The sequence below is a fragment of the Panulirus ornatus genome, chromosome 56 (genome assembly GCF_036320965.1).
Source record: "Panulirus ornatus isolate Po-2019 chromosome 56, ASM3632096v1, whole genome shotgun sequence".
NCBI classification, from domain to species: Eukaryota; Metazoa; Arthropoda; class Malacostraca; order Decapoda; family Palinuridae; genus Panulirus; species Panulirus ornatus.
Genome location: NC_092279.1, coordinates 14,059,159 through 14,082,204, shown reverse-complemented (window position 1 = coordinate 14,082,204; position 23,046 = coordinate 14,059,159). Strand labels below are relative to the sequence as shown.

Here is a 23,046-nt window from a genome sequence, read left to right as displayed (position 1 = left end):
AAAACAGTCAAATGCTTTTACACATCAAAGAATTGAAAATCTAGTAAGCCTTCAAAAGTCCTTGGTATCAAATTCTACCTAAAAATCATACAGCTATTCAAATGGAACACTCACACTGCCCTCGAAGTCATACTTGGCTACAACCTTCTCACAACGCTTGGGTGCAGGTCGGATGAGGGGCGTGCTATCTAGGTAATGAAGTTTATAAAAATTGAGGAGTGATGGTAAGTCTGGGAACATCTGATCTCCTATACGGTAGCGTACTTGATCACTTTGTTGTATCTTGTTTATTATATAATGTGAAACTTTGTTGTCTTCCCTGGAAATTATAAAATAACTCAGTAAACTACATCTTAGTGACATATTTGATTAAAAACCTATGATGAACATGAAATAATCTCTTGTTTTTCTGATTTTACACAAAAGCAAGTAAGTAACAAAGTCAGAATAACATACTAATTCATTCTTCAAATGCTTAAAATGGATTTTGGAAGAAAGAGGGCTTCAGTGGGGGCTTTCAGAGAGCAACTGATGATGGAATAGAAATGAAAAAGTAGACTTAACAAAAAAAAGGGTCCAAATAATAGCTTTTGGAGAGTGGGATTAAGGTGAATTTTGAGAGCAATACTTGATAATGAATCAAGGAAGGAAGGCAATTGTATTATGGAGTACTCAGGAGAGATGAACTGTAATATATGGGCACACAGGCACTTTTTCTGACAGATTTTCTCACAGGAACTTATTTCTGGCACACTGGAGGTCATTCCAGGACATTTTTGTGGTTTAAACTCAAAACATTCAGTGTGCATCTTCTTTTTATGTATTAGCATATACTACAAAGTCAAAGAGCATTAGGATTATCTTAAATGAATGCAATAACATATGTTAAATGGTACAGCAACAGCATCCCATATATTGTTTCCAACCACTACAGCCCAATTTTTTTCATAAGAAATCTGTGCATGCATGTTAACCAATAATTCTTGAAGCTGTGTCACACCTTGATACCCAAGTGATGTATGACCTTGATCAAAGGTTACACCTTAATACCTAAGGAGTGTACAACCTTGATCAAGGGTCACACCTTGATACCCAAGGGGTGTACAACCTTGATCAAGGATCACACCTTAATACCTAAGAGGTGTACAACCTTAACCAAGGGTCACACCTAAACACCCAAGGGGTGTACAAACTAGATCAAGGTTGACACAATATATATATAGGAGAGATGGCCAGAGAGCGTTATTGGATTACGTGTTAATTGACAGGCGCACGAAAGAGAGACTTTTGGATGTTAATGTGCTGAGAGGTGCAACTGGAGGGATGTCTGATCATTATCTTGTGGAGGCTAAGGTGAAGATTTGTATGGGTTTCCAGAAAAGAAGAGTGAATGTTGGGGTGAAGTGGGTGGTGAGAGTAAGTGAGCTTGGGAAGGAGACTTGTGTGAGGAAGTACCAGGAGAGACTGAGTACAGAATGGAAAAAGGTGAGAACAGAGGTATAAGTTTGTTGAGTATTCCTGGCAAATTGTATGGGAGGGTATTGATTGAGAGGGTGAAGGCATGTACAGAGCATCAGATTGGGGAAGAGCAGTGTGGTTTCAGAAGTGGTAGAGGATGTGTGGATCAGGTGTTTGCTTTGAAGAATGTATGTGAGAAATACTTAGAAAAGCAAATGGATTTGTATGTAGCATTTATGGATCTGGAGAAGGCATATGATAGAGTTGATAGAGATGCTCTGTGGAAGGTATTAAGAATATATGGTGTGGGAGGCAAGTTGTTAGAAGCAGTGAAAAGTTTTTATTGAGGATGTAAGGCATGTGTACGTGTAGGAAGAGAGGAAAGTGATTGGTTCTCAGTGAATGTAGGTTTGCGGCAGGGGTGTGTGATGTCTCCATGGCTGTTTAATTTGTTTATGGATGGGGTTGTTAGGGAGGTGAATGCAAGAGTTTTGGAAAGAGGGGCAAGGATGAAGTCTGTTGGGGATGAGAGAGCTTGGGAAGTGAGTCAGTTGTTGTTCGCTGATGATACAGCGCTGGTGGCTGATTCATGTGAGAAACTGCAGAAGCTGGTGACTGAGTTTGGTAAAGTGTGTGAAAGAAGAAAGTTAAGAGTAAATGTGAATAAGAGCAAGGTTATTAGGTACAGTAGGGTTGAGGGTCAAGTAAATTGGGAGGTGAGTTTGAATGGAGAAAAACTGGAGGAAGTGAAGTGTTTTAGATATCTGGGAGTGGATCTGGCAGCGGATGGAAACATGGAAGTGGAAGTGGATCATAGGGTGGGGGAGGGGGCGAAAATTCTGGGAGCCTTGAAGAATGTGTGGAAGTCGAGAACATTATCTCGGAAAGCAAAAATTGGTATGTTTGAAGGAATAGTGGTTCCAACAATGTCGTATGGTTGCGAGGCGTGGACTATGGATAGAGTTGTGCGCAGGAGGATGGATGTGCTGGAAATGAGATGTTTGAGGACAATGTGTGGTGTGAGGTGGTTTGATCGAGTAAGTAACGTAAGGGTAAGAGAGATGTGTGGAAATAAAAAGAGCGTGGTTGAGAGAGCAGAAGAGGGTGTTTTGAAATGGTTTGGTCACATGGAGAGAATGAGTGAGGAAAGATTGACCAAGAGGATATATGTGTCGGAGGTGGAGGGAACGAGGAGAAGAGGGAGACCAAATTGGAGGTGGAAAGATGGAGTGAAAAAGATTTTGTGTGATCGGGGCCTGAACATGCAGGAGGGTGAAAGGAGGGCAAGGAATAGAGTGAATTGGAGCGATGTGGTATACCGGGGTTGACGTGCTGTCAGTGGATTGAATCAAGGCATGTGAAGCGTCTGGGGTAAACCATGGAAAGCTGTGTAGGTATGTATATTTGCGTGTGTGGACGTATGTATATACATGTGTATGGGGGTGGGTTGGGCCATTTCTTTCGTCTGTTTCCTTGCACTACCTCGCAAACGCGGGAGACAGCGACAAAGCAAAAAAAAAAAAAAAATATATATATATATACATATATATATATATATATATATATATATATATATATATATATATATATATATATATATATATATATATATATATGAATGTAGGTTTGCGGCAGGGGTGTGTGATGTCTCCATGGTTGTTTAATTTGTTTATGGATGGGGTTGTTAGGGAGGTAAATGCAAGAGTTTTGGAAAGAGGGGCAAGTATGAAGTCTGTTGGGGATGAGAGAGCTTGGGAAGTGAGTCAGTTGTTGTTCGCTGATGATACAGCGCTGGTGGCTGATTCATGTGAGAAACTGCAGAAGCTGGTGACTGAGTTTGGAAAAGTGTGTGGAAGAAGAAAGTTAAGAGTAAATGTGAATAAGAGCAAGGTTATTAGGTACAGTAGGGTTGAGGGTCAAGTCAACTGGGAGGTGAGTTTGAATGGAGAAAAACTGGAGGAAGTGAAGTGTTTTAGATATCTGGGAGTGGATCTGGCAGTGGATGGAACCATGGAAGCGGAAGTGGATCATAGGGTGGGGAGGGGGCGAAAATCCTGGGGGCCTTGAAGAATGTGTGGAAGTCGAGAACATTATCTCGGAAAGCAAAAATGGGTATGTTTGAAGGAATAGTGGTTCCAACAATGTTGTATGGTTGCGAGGCGTGGGCTATGGATAGAGTTGTGCGCAGGAGGATGGATGTGCTGGAAATGAGATGTTTGAGGACAATGTGTGGTGTGAGGTGGTTTGATCGAGTGAGTAACGTAAGGGTAAGAGAGATGTGTGGAAACAAAAAGAGCGTGGTTGAGAGAGCAGAAGAGGGTGTTTTGAAGTGGTTTGGGCACATGGAGAGGATGAGTGAGGTAAGATTGACCAAGAGGATATATGTGTCGGAGGTGGAGGGAACAAGGAGAAGAGGGAGACCAAATTGGAGGTGGAAAGATGGAGTGAAAAAGATTTTGTGTGATCGGGGCCTGAACATGCAGGAGGGTGAAAGGAGGGCAAGGAATAGAGTGAATTGGAGCGATGTGGTATACCGGGGTTGACGTGCTGTCAGTGGATTGAAGCAGGGCATGTGAAGCGTCTGGGGTAAACCATGGAAAGCTGTGTAGGTATGTATATTTGCATGTGTGGACGTATGTATATACATGTGTATGGGGGGGGGTTGGGCCATTTCTTTCGTCTGTTTCCTTGCGCTACCTCGCAAACGAGGGAGACAGCGACAAAGTATAATAAAAAAAAAAAATATATAAATATATATATATATATTTTTTTTTTTTGCTTTGTCACTGTCTCCTGCGTTTGCGAGGTAGCGCAAGGAAACAGATGAAAGAAATGGCCCAACCCACCCCCATACACATGTATATACATACGTCCACACACGCAAATATACATACCTACACAGCTTTCCATGGTTTACCCCAGACGCTTCACATGCCTTGATTCATTCCACTGACAGCACGTCAACCCCGGTATACCACATCGCTCCAATTCACTCTATTCCTTGCCCTCCTTTCACCCTCCTGCATGTTCAGGCCCCGATCACACAAAATCTTTTTCACTCCATCTTTCCACCTCCAATTTGGTCTCCCTCTTCTCCTCGTTCCCTCCACCTCCGACACATATATCCTCTTGGTCAATCTTTCCTCACTCATTCTCTCCATGTGACCAAACCATTTCAAAACACCCTCTTCTGCTCTCTCTACCACGCTCTTTTTATTTCCACACATCTCTCTTACCCTTACGTTACTTACTCGATCAAACCACCTCACACCACACATTGTCCTCAAACATCTCATTTCCAGCACATCCATCCTCCTGCGCACAACTCTATCCATAGTCCACGCCTCGCAACCATACAACATTGTTGTATATATATATATTGTTGTATATATATATATATATATATTTTTTTTTTTCATACTATTTGCCATTTCCCGCGTTAGCGAGGTAGCGTTAAGAACAGAGAACTGGGTCTTAGAGGGAATATCCTCACCTGACCCCCTTCTCTGTTCCTTCTTTTGGAAAATTAAAAAAAAACAAGAGGGGGAGGATTTCCAGCCACCCGCTCCCTCCCCTTTTAGTCGCCTTCTACGACACGCAGGGAATACGTGGGAAGTATTCTTTCTCCCCTATCCCCAGGGATATATATATATATATATATATATATATATATATATATATATATATATATATATATATATATATATATACCTGCGTGTCGTAGAAGGCGACTAAAAGGGGAGGGAGCGGGGGAATGGAAATCCTCCCCTCTCGTTTTTTTTTCATTTTCCAAAAGAAGGAACAAAGGGGGCCAGGTGAGGATATTCCAAAAAAGGCCCAGTCCTCTGTTCTTAACGCTACCTCGCTAACGAGGGAAATGGCGAATAGTTTAAAAGAAAAGAATATATATATATATATATATATATATATATATATATATATATATATATATATATATATATATATATATATTCCTAAGAGTCCACGGGGAAAATGAAACATGAAAAGTTCCCAAGTGCACTTTCGTGTAATAATCACATCATCAGGGGAGACACAAGAGAGAAATATCAGTCAGTATATATACAACGAAGAGACGTACCTAGGACGCCATTTTATAACATGATTGTCCAAGATATATATATATATATATATATATATATATATATATATATATATATATATATATATATATATATATTGGAAAGGATCACAATTTTGCGCAAGGACAAGATATTTCTGAGTTCACGGGGTGAATGAAACACGATAAGTTCCCAAGTGCACTTTCGTGTAATAATCACATCATCAGGGGAGACACCAGAGATAAATATAATGTGAATGCATCAAAGAAAAAATCATATATCACATGAAAATGAAGCATTCTATATATTCCAAGTCGTGATACACACCTGACACACAGAACAAAGTCACCAAGGATGGAGGTAGAGTCCCGCACTAGGAAGACGCCACCGTCACGCTCGCCCATCAGCAGGTCGGTGGCATCCTGCCGCGACATCTGACCGAAGTACCAGCTGGAAAGACAAACGGGGAAACATGTAGGTATCTTCTCAGATACGTTTTACTTTGGAAATAAATACTAATTATAAATTCATCCCCAGGAACAGGACGCATCATTTACAAAAATCTTAATCTCTGAAAAAAGGCCTACAAATTTATTAAAACTCCAGGGCGCGTAGGATATCAAAAACTAACGGATACATTCTTTACATGCATTCAGGGATTCCTTAAAAAAATGTCACTAATATACACGAGAGAGAGAGAGAGAGAGAGAGAGAGAGAGAGAGAGAGAGAGAGAGAGAGAGAGAGAGAGAGAGAGAGAGAGATGGAATCTTCCAAATAATCACTACGCATAAAGAAAAAAACAAAACACCTGTGCATACTTCAGTCTTCTCTTACATTTCAAAATACTCCTTCTCCTGTCCCACATCTCTCCTTTTCTCTACCAACCATAAAAAAGTAATTGCATTTGATACAAAACGACCTTAGCAAATCATGTATATGAGAAGAGCGTGAGATTGTATACTATGTGAGTTTCAGCTTTAGTGTTCAACTCCCTGACTGGTGCGCAGTCAAGAAAGTATACCAAACAAACACATGGAACAATTCTACACAGATCTCAGTATAAAATGCTGGATGATGCCTACGTATGTCACTTGGTCCTCACAATTGTACGTGCTAACCAGGGGCACTTTCAAACCCATGAAAGGGAGGAGTGTGCTGTAACTGATGAATAATAAATCCAATTTACTAGGATGGTCCTTCGTTGACACTAAAAATTTTCGAAAAAAAAAAAAGCTAAACCATCCTATCTCCCATACTAGAGACAACGCACCCATTCCAGCTCAGTGCTAACTAAAAACCCTGTTTCCAGTATCACTACAGCATTGCAATAACTGAAAGCATACGTTAATACTTCTCAGTAGGGGACAGCATATAATCTAGAATTTCTTTTAAATATTCATCACAGACTGAGCCACATGCACAAGTCTCGATATCAAGAATATCAAAACACCATAAAACCACAGCAAACACAGCAGCATCCTACCAAAATTAAATGTTTTCGGGTCAAAACGTAACATTTACAATGCTGGTCTAACGATGGCTAAGATGTTGACCTTTTAGGGTAAAAGGCCAGGCCAATATACATAAGTGTCATAACGTTACACTAAAGGGGTTACAATATTTGCTGTAATAAATGAGACCTACATGTCAATGAAAGTTGTAGACAAGTTCATTAACCAGTGGCTGTACTAAATGGATGGAAAAAATCACAGAAAGTACTAAAAACAAGAGATTATGGCAGATGACTGAGGATCGGACGCTTTGCAAATACTTTGCATATGCAGATGGCGCGACTACTGGTGTTTATCAGGCACTTCTGTAAATGTGGTTGTCACTTCAGACGCTCCATGTACACCAGATCCATCCTAAGGAATAAGAAAAGAATGAACGACTTTAAATCATAAAAAAAAGAAACTACTTACGTTCACTGGAAAGAACGATGTAGGACAGAAACAGTCATGAGGAGGACAAAGAAAACTAAAGAAGAAAAACAAGTCCACAGGTTACATGTGCATACCCATCCCTCACAACCGCAGGGGTGATGCACCTCGAAAACCCCTGTAACACCTCCCTCCTGCGGTTATGTCATGGCCATCCGGATAGCAGCCACCAGATGAGTGATTTGGACCACGGTTGTCGTGCCAACAGTGGAGTGCTTACAAAAAAAAAAAAAAAGAAAAAAAAAAGCTTAACCCTCCCAGACAACACGTGGTGAAGGACGGAACACGTGGACTAAGTCACGCGCGCCCGCCCGGCGACCTCTACACGCACCCACCTCCGGGGAATATACTTGGGATTGTCACAACGTCTGCATCAAAATGTATTTTGCATCAAAATACATTCTTGCATCAATGATGGCTGCGTGTGCACACGACCCTACGGCATACACCAGTACACGGTAAGATAGGTCATCCCATCAACAACTACCAGTGGTAAACATGATACATATTAGCGGAAACAAATTCAAATGTATCATGATTTCAAAGTTACGAGCCGCCCACACTTCGATCCCGATGACGGAGCAAATCGATTCACGGACATCTAGGTAATGTACGCATATCTGATGTAATGTTCACATGCACATCAATTTACATCTTACCGTGGTAATTTATCTGCCGAATTTATAAGCCATGTCTGAAAGATACGTATCATATAATTGAAGTTTCCATCATTAAGAAGTCCCGAGTTATAAGCGCACAAAATTAAATTTTCCCTAATGAACGTGGAATTTTATGCAACTACGTGCCCTAAAAAGTAATCGGCTTATCAATTCCACAGGAGATAACTACGGTGTAAGTATGAAGTTTTTATAGTGTATTGTTCCAAAGATTTAAACGGGAATGTGCCACTAAAGACAGAGCAGCTCGAAGAAATTGGCACCATGTCCCACATAAACCATGGGATGTGACGGGAAATAAAAATAGCTTCGCTTATCCAAATCTAATGTCTTTCTTCAAGTTCAAACGTTTATTCAATACCTTATAATCTTACTCTTGTTAATGAGCCTATATATAATAATCCTACTAATAATCTCACTCTTCTTAATGAGTATTTTTTTTTTTTCATGCCTCGGAAACATCGCGTTGTTCTTGGTCACTACTTGCATGACAGGCCGTCATGAGCTCCCTCTCCCGGGGGACTGTAAACAACACGAACATGTCTTGTGACCTTGCCGCAAGCTGGCAGCTGTCCCATCTACAAGAGGAGGGAGAAAAACGCCCGCAGGTACGGTGGCGCACCTGCGCCGAGGCTATTAATACCATGGTCGGAGCTGAGGTTACTATTGCTGGCCTCCATTAGATAACCTCGTCACGGACTATCGTACGAGTCTTGCGTTCTCTGGCTTTCCTATTTAATGTATTCCCACGCACTTTACGAAGGAGCCCCTCCCTCGGATCCATACCGCATTAAAACGCAATTTCAGAACAGAGAACTCTTCACCAAACAGGGGTAAAAATGTGAACAGGAACCAGATAGCCTCAAAAGGACACTTGCAGAAGAAAAGTTCTTCATACAGAATCCACTGACTCAAAAGACCCGACCATTGTACCACGACTTTAACAGACTTTGAATCAATCTTTCATGTCAGTATAATCCAACACTGAACACTTTCTTATGAACATCATATTATATAATTTTTTATAATTATCCCTAGACTAATTTCTATTAGTGTGTCCTGGTGTTACCTGGGACCTTTCTGTAGGAATCTACAGCTCAAGGCTGCGCTACTTCCAGTAGCAGAGAAAATTAGACACCTTGGGAGTCAAAAGTGTACCTCGAGCGGGCGGAGTTCGTTAAACTCTGAAAATCGTAAGCAGACAAACATATCACGACCACTTTTTGAGGCCCGGTTTCGGGGAACTTCCATAAAACGTTCTGGCTTCCTCCAAGTCGATCATTAAATGTAAAACATCAACATATAATGGTTCCCTCATCACAGTCTTGACCAGAGCTAAAAAAATACACAATGATGTAACTTTGGACATCTATTCACCCTAAACAGTAGCACCAACAAGATAATACAGTAACATCTCAAACATAACACTTCCAATTCATAAATATAGAAAACGGGAGGAAATTCTGGTCTGGGCGAGTTTGTTACCAGCGTCAACAGATCCCCATGCTTGAGGCCGGGGATGCATCTCTACAGGCCCACAGACTTGCGTGCGGCTCACATGAGAGAGAGAGAGAGAGAGAGAGAGAGAGAGAGAGAGAGAGAGAGAGAGAGAGAGAGAGAGAGAGAGAGAGAGAGAGAGAGCTAAGCTAAAGGTATGCGAGGAGCTCCGGTGTTAAAGAGCCTTACCCTCACCATCAACCCGCGATCCGCTGATGTCGCCACGTCCTGCGTCCTTGGGATGTTATTGCCAACTGGGCACCAACCAGGTTTTATGTGGAATGTCCACGGCGCCTACGGGCCTCCGGCATATGGCAACCCTTTCCTGACATCGGACGTGGCGGCAACACTACACCCCCCTCCCCTCACCGAGCCGCATGATGCCAACCACAAATGCGGTGGTCATGCACACGAAGACCAGATAAAAAAAAAAAGCAAATCAAAAAGTTCCTTGCACTGACATTATCTTACACAGTCCTTGAGCACGACCGACCGACCCTTGAGGACGAAGGACGGTCGGACGCTTAAGCGCGACGCGTCGGACCGACCCTTCAGGGCAACGGCATAAAAGTCGGCCAATATGATGGCCTGACCTTTTGAAAACGACCCACCATTACATATCACATTACAATAAATTTACATTCACCGCCACCAAAACAGGACATGCATTTTTCCTTCATGCAAATATCTACGTCAAAGTAATGCACTGAAAAAAAACAGTAATTAAAAGGTTGGATCCTGTTACACCTTACAGAATAAAGAATATCTTAGTTAAAATTGACACAAAAAAATTTCTTGTGATGTCTATTGCCACTCATACTGTGCGGGAAGGGGGCTGCAGCCCTCTGAAGCCATCCAGGATACGTAGTTTAAGGTCAGTGAGTAGCGTGATAGTCAAGTGATGTGTGTGTGTGTGTGTGTGTGTGTGTGTGTGTGTGTGTGTAAACAGGAAAAAGACAATTACGCCTATATACATATCTGGAGAAATTCTATATGCAGTAATACTACAGGAAGGTCTGATTCCGTGGAATCGGTAGAGCGTTGGAACCGAACAGTTATCAAACACTGTTCAGAACGAAAGGGAATATCTATAAAAATAAAAAGAAAAAAAATAATAGACCTAATTATTAACCCCGTGAGGACGGCAGTAGACCACGCATAACGACAGTAAAATGCTTTGAGTACGATGCCGTGTTCGGCCTTCATATCCCAGGGTCGTATCGTCGTGCTAACTAGTCTCAAATTCAATTTCGGGAAGTCGTGTGGGTTGACGCTGACGCCCTCCATCACGAGGCAAGCCGGAGGAAAATTGGGGTTCCCCTGATTTCTGACAGCAAAAGCCTCGATCCGGTGACCAATTCCCCTACCACATCAAACGAAGCAGTACACACATACGGACAATATACCCGGTCAAGTGACGGAGCTTTCAAATCCAGGAAAATGATGGGGAGTCTTTCCGACAATACTGCCAATGACCGTTATTCAAAGACTCGTAACGATCTTGATCTACTTTTCGCTAAGCTGTGTGACACCGGCGCGCTCCAAACAAGGACCCAATAACGTTTTTCCAAGGAATGTAAAAAGACACCTCTCAACACCATTGCCACGTGAACGTTCACAAAATAACGCTTGCCATATCTATGTACAACCGAACCAAACTGGCTTAATAAACTTACCATCAACCACAACCGTACCGGCAGACTGAGCCAGCCCAGACGACCAGCCACAGACGAACCCCCCCCACCCCCGTGTCTAACACCATCAGCACTACCACATGACACATGACGTCTCTCTCTCTCTCTCTCTCTCTCTCTCTCTCTCTCTCTCTCTCTCTCTCTCTCTCTCTCTCTCCACAAGCGTGCCACAAATACCTAAGCCAACACACCACCTCCCCGCTGTACATGCCTGGACACGACCAGGATCACACACACGAGCCTAGTCTTCCCCCTTTAGAGCACACCTTCTCCACTATCACCTCCTACCATCTCCGCTTGAAAGGCTGGCCTAATCTTAGTCTCAACAACTCCTCAGATCTCACTCTGTCCGCGCTACACACTCCGCACACGATGGCATCCATGTCAACCTTTTCAGCTTGACGGTACGAACGCTTGAACAACGGGTACGGCTCTTGAACAAATTGTACGACCCTTTGGCACAGCGATACAACTCTTGGGCTATGATTGGCGTGACCCCTGATCTGACCCTTAAAGGAACAGGCCAAAGACAGAGCCACACGGTCGAGCCGCGCTAGAGGGTCGTACCGGCGACGTGCTCAAGGCTTCCACGACGTGGAGGCGGGTCAGAGGGCCATGGAATGCAGCTGGGCCCAGCAGACGGCCTATCCAACCAGGGCAGCGAGTGGATCAATAACCAATATAGCCGCATCCGCCCACCTCGCCACCTATCATGCCGTCTTACCTCAAGTGTAGGAGGTCCACCCGGCTCTTTCTCCCAACACAATATCACTACTAGTGCAACACACACGCAATTTTAAGGCTTGAGAGTAGCGGATGAATGGAATACAGTGAGACATGAAAAATGAATATGGATAGCATACAAAAGGTTAAAAACTTGTCTGACATAAGGCAAAATTCAAGAAATGGGGTCCTAAACTGTAGAACACCCTACCCGTCATGTACAAATACGTAATAAAAAAAAAGGGAGGGGAGGGGGGAGTGTCCATATCTGGACTGCTATAATGCATCCGACACTGTATTACCCAGAAGGTCGGTAAAGAAGTTGCATCTTCAGGTATGAACAAGATCTTAACGTCAGGTTAGATGTAGGTGTCCTTCCTCGCAGCCGTCTGTACGAACTGGTAGGGGCTTCGAACAGGTTGTAGCGCCCAACTGCAACTCGGTGACACTAACAGGCTACATGGCACAAAGTCGTTTTCTTTTGCATTACTAGTGCTCCTGGGAATAATAAACTTTAAAATCAAGCTATAGATAGTCACGTAAGCGTTCTGTATGATGTGCTCGTGTGGATACTAGAGCTTGCGATGTACAAGTTTTGATTCAACTAAACATCAGCATGTATCTCTCAACATCTCTATGTGTGCAATGAAAAGCTAAATAAAACTGCGAGTCTACTATTGTCCAAACTGGTCTTGTAGGCTAGCAAAAAAAGTAGGATGGCGGTAACAAGTATAAGCCTCGACATGATACGTGCCAGATACAAGAGCTAGGCTGATCAAATATCGATTGCAGTTCATACGGACGGGAATCAAATGCACCACCTTCCCTTCTCACGACGTGCCATGGAATGCAGCCTGCTAATTATATAAATATTTAAGTATAGTAGGAGGCGTTATGTAATGGGAGAGGCAGCCAACACATCCCTGGCAGGGTTAAGTGCTTCCTGCATCTTACCAAACACACGCACGGATATACGGGAGGACACCACAGCCCCTGCCTCTTAAATCTACCTTCCCCCATTCCCTGACTTCCTCCCCTGCTCCTTTCCCCACTACCATGACTCTCTCAGCCAATAAGAGAGAGAGAGAGAGAGAGAGAGAGAGAGAGAGAGAGAGAGAGAGAGAGAGAGAGAGAGAGAGAGAGAGAGAGAGAGAGACATACCCAAGACGGCCCATAATATCCGTCGCAACTGCACGGTCACCAAGGGAAGGAGAGGTGGACTATCATAAGCACCACACCTATATATTACCGTTTAGACGAACCAACACAAACACACACACACACACACACACACGTCTACACTACCACAGTGCTATGCAAGGCCCTCCTTCGGCTCACCCCACAGGCTCTACAGACTTTATCTCCACCCTCAACACTCCCCACAGCACCGCCCTTTTAGTGTGCTCCCCGCATGTGGCAGAAAACACACAACACTTGTCACCTCGCCCCTTGATAAAGAAGCAGGACATATCTGGACTTGAGAAGGTCTTCAAGGGACGTGTATAATTCTGCTGAAGTGAAGAGGGTTCCTTGTACAAACCTACATGGAAGTGCAGTGAATGATCCGGGGGTTCAAGTGTGAACGATAGAGAGGGGCAAGTGTGAATTAAACAAAAGGCCAAAAGAGATGAATGACTTGCAACTGATGGTTGGGGCCAAGTGGGAATGAAAGATGGGGACAAGTATGAATGAAAGATGGGGGCAAGTATGACTGACATAAAAAGGACTAGTGAGATGAATGACTTGAGACTGAAGGTTGGCCAAGTGTGAATGAAAGATGGGGCAAGCATGAATGAAATCAAAAGGACTAGTGAGATGAATGATTTGAGAGAGAGAGATGGGGCCAAGTGGGACAGAAACAGAGGGCTTTAAGGAGAACAGAAGACAAGTGGGGAGAGAGGAAACTACGACACCAAGACACACATGATACGAAAATAAATGATGCAAGGAAGGCGTTGAAAAAAAAAAAAAAAGGACGGACACGAGAATAACTGCTCAAGGAAGCAATAAAGGTCATGCTCAAGGATCGGACCGTCATGCTCAAGGATCGCACCGTCGTGTTCAAGGATCGCACCGTCGTGCTCAAGCATCGTACCGTTGTGCTCAAGGATCGCACCGTTGCGCTCAAGGAATAAAACAAAACAATAAACAATACTCATACTTCACACACCCTCACCTCGACTGCTTGTGGCTACAGCCAGCCAGGCCCCATCTCACACCTGCATGACCACAACAGTCCAGTTGGTCACGCAGACTCCCGAGGAGGATAATGACATCATGGAGAGAAAAGCATGATTATGGAAAGTGAAGATGGGTGCCAGGCATGACATGCACAGCAGTAACAAGAGCATAAACCAGGTTCGTTCCAAATAGCAGCAATCAGGCATGGGAATACTTTACCGCAACAATAAAAGATGGCAGCGCTCATAACGTAACCCCTTGGGACAAAACACAAGAGGGGTACAAAGGTCTTAAATAGGGAATCGTCGAATCAAATGGAGGAAAACGAATTCGAGTGGGAAATAAAAATGTCTTTCTCTTCTGTAAGGCTGCAGCGTTATGTTTTGTGTTCTTCCCACATCTCACAGTGGTTCGTGCGTTCCATCCCCTCCCATTCTGCTTTTTTTTTTTTCCTTTAAAGTCTTTCTATTAATTATCTCTCTTTCTAACTTATTCGTTTCCGCTTGCTTGGCTGGCAGCGTCAAGTTCTGCTTACGCAAACACGTATTCACCATTAGCCTTTTTTGTCTGAGAGAGAGAGAGAGAGAGAGAGAGAGAGAGAGAGAGAGAGAGAGAGAGAGAGAGAGAGAGGAGAGAGTGGGGATAGGGGTGCGCCTACTGTGTGGCGTCAGGGAAGACAAGTAATGTTGAGTGACGTCAGCAACCCGGACAGCACACCACCAGAGTGAGATGCTGGCTGACTCCACTCCCGTTTGCCAACTATACACGCCATTTGTATTATCTGCTCTTAACCCTTGAAAAGAAAATGGTTCGACCCTCGAGCACAAGGGCACGGCCTTCGTGCACGACGGCACGACCCTCGAGCACGACGGTACGACCCTCGAGCACGACGGTGCGACCCTCGAGCACGACGGTACGACCCTCGAGCACGACGGTACGACAACATGTCGGTATGATGGCCTATAGTCGAGCCATCCTATCAGGGTCGTTTTGATCGTGGTCTGGAGGTTTCGCCAATACACTGGCCTCATAAATTCGCCCATGACCTTCTCTACTTCGTCTGCCGAATCATCAACACCTCACAACCGGCGAATGGCGCGCAGGTGACATCCCCCTCCCACCAACTAAACTCTCTGGTCACGTCGACATTATATCTGCCATCATCAGTCGCTTTAAAAAGGGTCACCCATGTCAAGCAATACGTGCGGACCAATGCCTTGCCCTCCTGACTCGTCAAATCCCGACTCACATCCACGCAACTCTCATTAAAATTCCTGGAAAGCTGCTTAAAATATCCATCATGCCCATCAATTACCAGTAACAATTTACCTCATCATTCACGAACGTGAGGGCGCGCCAGAAACAAATTAGCATCGATTACTTAAAGTGGGAAGGATAAAGAATCCAAAGGACCTCGGAGCCACTAACACTCGCTCACTCCCCACTTTCTGCAGGTGACCTCATTCTACAGGGAAGAGATATGAGACGAGATATGAGGAATCAGTCTCAAAGGTGTGGCGAAGGAGTTGGCACAGTCTGGGAAACGGAGGAGGGACTGGTGTGTGCGGAGGCACTGGTGTGCACAAGAGCTTTTATGTGTACTGATGCGCTTAGGAATCTGCTTGGACGGTCTAGTGTGCAGGGAGGTTTAGTTTGAATGGCCCTCTGGACTGTACTTCCTTTCAAACTTTCACCTCCTTGGAGAGCGTTAACTACGTACGTTTGTATTTTGTATGAACGTTTGTTTCATGCGTAATAGGTTGACTTCCGTGGAAACGTTTCGAGTGTTTACCTGGGAGACGCAACGATTTGGCTCTTGCACATCCGTCCCTCAAGGAGGGTCTTCACACGCTGCGATGAGGAGAGGCAGGTAGTATCTATATTGCACATAACAGTACTCACCCTTCACAGTTCCACTGACAACTCCTTGGCTCCGGCATGGCTGTTTGCAGATGATGTGGTATAAGGTCTCCCGGAAAAGTCTGACTAGCACGATCTTCACCGGAGTTGGTTCTTCCCCGCTGCCACGCACAAGCGGCAGAGAATGGCCGTTGCTGACACCACCAGAAGAAGCTGACTGACTGATGGTACTCGCGACTCGGTGCCTTCCACGGGAGTCGTGTGGCACAACACCTACACCTCCGGATCACATTACACCTCCTGCATCGCCGGCTGACGACACCATCATCAGCTTCGTCGTCACATCAGACAGAAAGAGAGTGACTTGGCAACTCACACCCAGTAAATGTTCAGTTGTCATCTGAACTCTTTAACATCCAAGTTCTTAAGATGTTCAGAACTTCCGACATATGAGTGGGTACCCTGGCGGACTTTCGGCTCTTCAGCACCTGCGACCCAACGTAAATACGAGCACATTCGTATCACGTTAGGCAGGTCTGCGCTTGCGCACCCCAGCAGGTGGTGATGGTGGTAGGGGGCGGGAGCGAAGCCAGAGGTGAAGCCCGAGACTCGGGTGGGTAGCCCAGCACTACGAGTGAGGAAGACGGTGCGGGTGCGCCAGAGGACGCCCAGAGCCCGACTGTCGCCCCTCCTGCTGCTGCACCGGTGGTGGGGACGGGCACCTGGCTCGCTGGCTGCATGCCTGGCAAGGTTGTGTTGGGGGCCTTACTAGGAACGTATGCCACACCTACCTACCACGGCCTTCACCACTACACCGGCCAAAACCACCGTCACCATCACCGTTCACTCACCTCTCATCCAACCCTCCATCACCAGTCATAGCTCACTCACATTCCCACTCAGTCAATCTCATTCACCAACTTCCCAATTACTAGTCGACCATATTCTCACTCATTACTCATCGAGCAAAAAGTCGCACACCCATCCATTAAGCAGTGCCACCGTCAAATCAGTTACTCATAATTCAGAGATCTACTTAAAAGTGAAGTCATCACTTACCCACCATCAAGTCACCTGTCAACCCATCAGTAACACTCACCACGTATCCATTACAAGATCATCTCTCATCGCTCTACAGTCTACAGTATGCTTGTGGAGGTCGACTTGAGCATGAAACCGCAGAAGCTGATGTCTCCAGTATCAAATCAACAACCATCCCTCGCCCGGTTATCATTTAATCCATCAACCACTCGCGATAATCCCTCACTAACCAGTCACCACTCAACCATTACATCAGTGCCTCCTCTCAACAAGTCCAGTCACCATTTGCTATCCATCCACTCACCACTAGCCCCACCACTCATCTCCATTAATCCACGATTCGGTCATCACCACAAGTACACCAGCCAGCATGTGTTTTTGATCACCAGTGAGACACGAAAGGAGAACACATACAGTCGCAAAAGCCACCACGCCGATTTCCAGCGCTCCGTAATCCTCCCAGGGCCGATAATAATACAATAACATCCACAGTTATAATATATCATCACCCAACAGTTGCACCGTCTTTTCAGAAGGTAAACTTCAATACAATAAACCAGGCCGGCACGTCCATTGCTCTAGTCAACACGACACGAGTTTGACTGAAATATGTAAACACGATTAACGTAAAGAATGCGGGTGCCACCCTTGTATAAAAAAGGAAGGACCCTTGAGCACGATGGTACGACCTCTGGGCTACGATTGTCTGGTATTTGACCCTGACCCGAAGAGTCATTAAAGCGTCCTCAGGAAGGTATCAAATTACCAAAGTATATCCTTACACAGGGACATGGACGTAAGGACGCCAAAAACGATAGCTTCGTCGTGACTCAATCTGCCAGTTCGGTAAACTGCTGGTGGTGCTTGTGCGTCGGCATTGCGGTAAAGTGAAGGTAATCAGCTGGAAGACTTGCAAACCTGTAGTTTACGACAAAAGTGTACATCAAGGCCGGGCCTAAATTGAAATACAGGGAGAATTATGAAACGGAAAAAGAAAAGACAAGGGAAAGTATTTACGAATTTTTGAGAAAGGGGAAGACCTGTCTTCTGAAATGTGCTAGGTCATAGTTACTGGGAAAGACATGAGAGGGTAGAGAATTCCAAAGCTTCGACGTGTAGGGAAAGAAGCAGGTATCAAAACGGCTCACCCTCGAGTACTCCATACAAGGACGAATCAATCCCTTGTATAAACGAAGCAACTGTTCCGAAGAGAAGTTTCGACATTAAACGGGAAACCCATTTTCTTACAGGCAGACTTAGCTATTCCTGTAAAGTGGGGTTTCCATGAAAGAGTGGACGTTTCAGTACTACCAAGTATGTTCATCGAGTCAAGAGGTGGAATTACAGGACCCTCAAGGGAGAGACAAGATTTGCGAGGAGTTTTCAATAGAGAGATGGGTAGAAATTGGGTCTTGAAGGCATTAAACTTCAAAAGATTTTGTGCAACCCACTGAAATATCCTGTTCAAGTCTGAGCTTATTGAGGAAGCTGTGTCAAGACGAGATGCAGATCGAGTGAGAGAAGACGGAGCAGAACTGAAGGACAGACCCAGTTTTGTTTCACTACTACATCAATTCTGTACCCAGAACCTCATCACCACAAAACACCTCTTTAAACACAAATACCAAAGCCACAAAACAGTGCGTCAAAACCTGCAACATCATCAAAGCGAGACGACAAAAACTTTCCTCGTACATAAATTTACAGCGCTCATACCAACACCGGCGAGCGAGATAATCAACGCTCATCTGGACTAACCAGGTTGGTGGGGAGTGTGGTTGAAGGCCTCCACACAGCATCATTCATCAAAATGAAGCGGCCAGATGGAAAGCTTCCACGCCCAGGTACTGATCCGGGAAGTGGGAGTGAATAATCTTAAGGCAAACTGTTGAAGACGTGGGCGAGGAGTGCGGAGAGTGGGCGGGGGCAGATGGCATGGCTGAGAACAAGTGTGGCGAAGCGTCAACAACGACCTGCCCCCACACACCCCACCCACCGCCACCACCGTGGCACCCGCCGCTTCTGGTGTTACCCACACCCTGTCTTCACCAGTCAATTCAGGTATGCGACGATCACCTACGTCGATGACTTCTACTTCATAAAGCCCTACATAGCAAAACAGCAAATGAGGGACAGCCAAGTCGGAAGGAAATCTTGATGATCGAATCGAAGGAGCTTAACCTGAAGTACCGAGTTCACGATGAAAGCTATATGACACAGATTAAGCCGATCAAAGATTCACGATGGAACAGTCTTGGAGGTGAAGCCTCAATGTACAATAAAAAGCTAATCAAGAAGCGGCTCAAGAGCCTCGAAACTAGAGGGAAGGGGGGGGGGGGGCAAGCTTGCAGCTTCGAGGTGGAGTTTATGAGAGGTCCAGAAAAGAACCGGGACAGCCTCCACGAAAAGTTTTAAAAAGATTCGGGGGAGGGGGAGCTATGGGAGCCTCATTATGAAACAGACAACCTTCCTGTTGGAGTCATGAGAGTCTTCAGCAGCAGCGAGAGAGAGAGAGAGAGAGAGAGAGAGAGAGAGAGAGAGAGAGAGAGAGAGAGAGAGAGAGAGAGAGAGAGAGAGAAATAAATCTCTGGTGAAACGCCTCGAGACAACCTTCTCAAGGTCACTCTCTCCCCGACATAGCCAGCGTCCTGTATCTGATACATGAGCAGCCATCCAGTATGTTTCTTGCAGATACAGGGAAGCTGTAACGTAGAGGTCACCAAGACTTAAGGAAATAGTCTAACATTTATGTGGAAAAATTTATCAAGCTATAACGTATGTAGAATACGCGTTGCTGATCTTTTCAACAATAATTTTCTAAATACATTAAAAGACGTCCAACCAACGACCCCTTTCCATACATGCATCAAATGAAAAGATTCTCAAGTCATTAAATGCATCGTCGACTACACGATTTAAGAAGAAACAATATGCAATGCTGTCTGAGGTAATTAGTAGCTCAACAGATAGGCTTGGTCGAACGTAACACCTGCTCGGGCCAGGGCAAAGCGACGAGAGCGCGGCCAAATACTACAAGGGGCAACACTGTGGACTGTGGACAAGATGCTGAGTGATGACCTCAGCATTGGCGGCCAGGAAGTCCTCCTCTAGGATGAGAGGAGGGGAGGATCTCCTGACCAATGCTGATGTCATCATTCATCATCCAGTTCAAAGTCACATGCGTTGAGCGGCGTAGTATCTGGCTGCTCACGTCGCTTCGCCGCGGCCCGAGAAACCTAGTCCCGCAACACCTAAATCGACAGCCACTGTTTCCTGTTTATACTCACAGATGGCGAATGACAACATATCTGCACCATATTAATGAACCAACTGATGTAAAATACTAAGAAAAAAAAAACAGGGAGGCAAGTTAAAACTATATTTTCGTAAAGCAACGTTGTGACAAGGAAGCCTCCTCTCGAAGTACGTATACAAACACTAATCTCAACTAACTAACAAATGGTCACATGATAAATACATCCAATACATATCCAGTAAATAATGTGAATCATAAGTATCGAATAAAAAAACCGGTCATTTCAGCTGATGTGACGGAAATGGACAACAATCCCAGGAATGCAACGTTGCCACAGACACTCTCCACACGGCAAAAACTGGGTAATATTATACGTTCCGTCACAACCCCCACCCTCACCGTCCACGAACAGTTTGTTGGATCACGTAACAGAGGAGTCTGTAAGTTTGATGTTATTACTCTTGCTCTTAACGATGGCTTTACGACAAGATTTCACGAATTGTACACACGCAAAAGGGGCAAATTTGTTATATTTATAATAGCTATATTTCCGGATTTATCGGAAGTGTATATCTACAAAATGTACTGTATTTTGAGAATTAATGATTATATATATATATATATATATATATATATATATATATATATATATATATATATATATATATATATAATTCTTTAAGACTTGTTTTCATCATCCAGAGAGCCGAAGATAGTTCAAGACGCGCTGCTCTATATTTTGTAATCAACAGGAAGCTGAACCGACGGACTTGCGTCCCCGACAGCACACAGAAATTCTGGCCTCTGATACGACTCGCGTCGTAAAACCCCTTGAGTGCGACAGTACGTCTCTTTGCGTATGATGGCATGGCCTCTGACCAGACCCTCTGACCTTTACCCAGACTGCATTGCATACCGGTGCAGCATTTGTCCATCTTGGCGAACATCCACCATGCTGGACATACACCGTTAAGCGACATCCATCATGCTGGACATACACCGTTAAGCGCTTATCCTATCCATTATGATAGGGGGCCCATACCTCGATGGGTGGCTGTAGAACTCTTCAGCCACATTCACGTACTGTTAAATCCAGCTGCAAACATCTGACACACGGCTTAAGTTCCACTAAGAAAACCTTAAAAAAGGAAAGAAAAGCCTTCAAGTTGACTTAATGAGTGCGCCGGGCATCATTACGTGGCCAGCATCGTGTAGGGTGTGTGTGTGTGGATGTGTGTGTGTGTGTGGGGGGGGGACCGCTCCCCCCACCACAAGTGTGGTGAACACTCCATCACGCGTCTGTGCTATCAACGTAGGTAAGGCGTCACTTGAACGTACCTTATTTACCTCGCATGACGCTCTTCTGAAATTATAGCTAAGTGCGTTTAAGCTACGACAAAAATTGCTCTTCATACTCTTAATACATTGCTAGGTACACCCTTCAGTCCTCACATACACTCTAGAATAAATCAAGAATACAAGATTCAGCTATTTCCCATAAATCCCCTTTAATGAACGCTTAACATGACTTACAGCGCAGGTATATAAAGTGGGCCATACATTCTGGCCAGGGAGGTGGGTCCGGTCCTGGGGCGTGGCGCGGCCACACACTGCATGTTGTCCCCCCCAGGTGAGGAGAGAGAGAGAGAGAGAGAGAGAGAGAGAGAGAGAGAGAGAGAGAGAGAGAGAGAGAGAGAGCAGCATGTGAAGTTCCACTCTGTTAGCTCTCTCTCTCTGCCACGCCCCGGCACAGTCAGCCCTCTCCCGGCACACACTGCTCTCCACCGCCTACGCACATTCGGGAGGGCGGTGCAGGCGGGACACGTCAGTGGCACGGAGGCGCATTACAGTGGACGGAACATTTGAGTAACACACACCTCAAGCGAAAATATCTAAGAGAAAACAACTCTCTTGAGAATAAACTCGTTGGTAGAGCTTTTAATGAAAAGATGCCAGATGATCAGGTCTCACCTACACTACTGAGTATATATATATATATATATATATATATATATATATATATATATATATATATATATATATATATAGTGGGTGGTAGGTCTAGTTTACAGATCCCATCACTCCTGAGCTGTTCCCCTCCTTTTTCTTAACCTCGCGTTAAACCAACTCTGTCTTGACCACCCAGCACTAGGCCCATATGGTCTTGACTATCCAGCACTGAACTCAATGGGTCTTCGCCTCCTTGTATTAAAACCACCAGGCGTCTTCACTACTCGGCGACTAAACATCATAATTACTCCCGATATCTTCACCTCCTACGTACGACCTCACGTCTTCTCCATCTTCACTACGAGGCCACTAAACCCTCAGTCACAAAGGAAGATTTGGGGACATACGCCTTCCGCCTATCAGTAATGGGAAATTTGTGGATCTATCCCTTGATCAATACGTCACGACCCTTGAGCATGACGGTAATGACCCTTGCATATGATGGCCTGGCCTCTGACCTAACATTCAAGGGTCAGGTCGCAGGATTATAACATCATAGCCATGGGTTGTACAGTTGTGCTTACGACAGTATACTTATACAAAAAAAATAAGAAAACTAAGCCTCCCCCACCCTCTTCAAGTGTTGTTCAGCATCAAGACGTAACATTTAGGTGTGGACTTCGTCGACA

The 23,046-nt window shown here is 44.7% G+C and overlaps 1 protein-coding gene across 6 annotated transcripts in view; it reads right to left on the bottom strand.

Moving 5' to 3' along the window:
* Crk (Crk proto-oncogene, adaptor protein) overlaps positions 1–23,046 on the bottom strand; it is a 115,076-nt gene that overhangs the window by 12,677 nt on the left and 79,353 nt on the right. For 3 of the 6 annotated variants that reach the window (XM_071693876.1, XM_071693877.1, XM_071693873.1), the window contains 2 exons: positions 5,865–5,987; positions 115–319 (listed from right to left, as the gene is read on the bottom strand). In XM_071693876.1, the coding sequence (XP_071549977.1) occupies positions 115–319; positions 5,865–5,987 (328 nt within the window). Of the gene's footprint in view, positions 1–114; positions 320–5,864; positions 5,988–9,841; positions 9,909–16,152; positions 16,792–23,046 lie in introns of those variants that run through there. The other 3 variants (XM_071693875.1, XM_071693878.1, XM_071693879.1) reach the window with 3 other exon arrangements.